The sequence below is a fragment of the Oppia nitens genome, unplaced genomic scaffold (assembly GCF_028296485.1).
Source record: "Oppia nitens isolate AA-2021 unplaced genomic scaffold, nextdenovo-longstitch-racon4-pilon3 scaffold54_pilon_pilon_pilon, whole genome shotgun sequence".
Taxonomy (NCBI): domain Eukaryota; kingdom Metazoa; phylum Arthropoda; class Arachnida; order Sarcoptiformes; family Oppiidae; genus Oppia; species Oppia nitens.
The window spans coordinates 134,667-136,202 of NW_026533237.1; the positions used below are offsets into that span (position 1 = coordinate 134,667).

General features: G+C 27.4%; 1 protein-coding gene across 1 annotated transcript; it reads right to left on the reverse strand.

Moving 5' to 3' along the window:
- Nucleotides 1-268: 268 nt before the first annotated feature.
- On the reverse strand, nucleotides 269-811 carry LOC128960783 (TATA box-binding protein-like 2). Its single transcript, XM_054306917.1, has one exon. The coding sequence runs from the start codon at nucleotides 809-811 to the stop codon at nucleotides 269-271; it is 543 nt and encodes a 180-aa protein (XP_054162892.1).
- Nucleotides 812-1,536: the final 725 nt, after the last annotated feature.

The window sequence follows — 1,536 nt, forward strand, 5'->3', positions numbered from 1 at the left end:
AATATAAATACATTTATTTTTAAAATAATATTTATAATTTATTTACATTTTATTTATTTACAAAAGCGTTCATTAAATATTTTCTCTCTAAAATTTTTATCTAATACATATGATATATTTTCTTCAATTAGTTTACACTTATATTCATGAATACGTCTGTTAAAAACTATCCAATGCCAGTTAGATATACGAGCCTGTCTTGAAGCATATGACCAAACATACATAGTCTTTATCTGTATTTTGTCATCAAATCTAACTTTCTTCATATTTATTTGTTTATTAAGTAATCAAAGTATTTAAACATAAACTCTTCATATAATTCATTCAATGCTTTTCTAGTATAAACACCAGTCAATATCATTTTCCCTTTTCTAGTGAGAGTTATATGTCTTTTATTACCACAATTGATCCTCAAATGTGGAAATATTTCCAACTCATAATTACTGCTCCAATTAAATTGATTCATCAGTTTCTCTACATTCAAGTCGTTTTTCAGGTTATGTGACGCAGCAATGTTAGTCACACGTAAGTTATGTAATTTGATATCATATCCGAGTTTTTGTATTATGCGAGCAGTCTTTCGTAATGCTATTCGACCATCATTTTTTGATTTTGCACCCACACATACTAGTTTACCAGAGTCGTATATCATAACCGTGGCATTAGGGTTACGATACCGTTTAATTACTCTCACAAATGGGTAATTGTGATATACACAATTACAACAGTTGTTACACAATTTTCTTAAATCAATAAAACCAATCATATCAAAGAGATCAGCAGTCATCGAAACATTAGTTATCACAGGCATATTGATAATGCAAATTGTATTACTATAATAAATGTTGATGTAGTTATAAACTCATAAACTATTGCATCAACTATTACAAAAACAGTTGAAACAAGTTGTTTAACAACTATTGCTTCAATTATTGCAACATCTGTTGCAATAAGTAGTTTAACTACTATTGCAACAACAAATAGTGTATTACACTATCGTAAATCCTGTTTACTCTATAAAATATTAACTTATAAAAGCAAAGTGTATACACTATTATTGTATTAGTGTTTATTAGTTTTGTTATAACTGATTATTATTGTAAATTAAATTTTTCATCATCAAAATGGTTGGCAAAACATTGTTTCAAAAATCCATTTTCACCAAATCTGATGGTGAAAACAAATTTGACAAATTTGTTCGTGTATTGGAACACGAAAACGGTGAAAAATTTGTGGACATCCGACTGACTGTTTGCAATGATGGAGAAGATGTCTTCTACACCAAACATGGCGTTTATTTATATGGTAATGAATTCAAAGAATTGTTGAAAAAGATGGAAACCCAAGACTTTGGTTCTTTTGGAGATCTTCGAGTTATCTCATTCATGCATTTGAAAAAACAATTGTATTGTTTTAGTATCATTAGTAATGGTAACATTAAAAAATTAAATGTCATATTCCCTGAAATTGACATTATATTGTCATTGAAAGATGAAATCATTAAATATCTTAATTAAAGTAATTATTGTATATTAT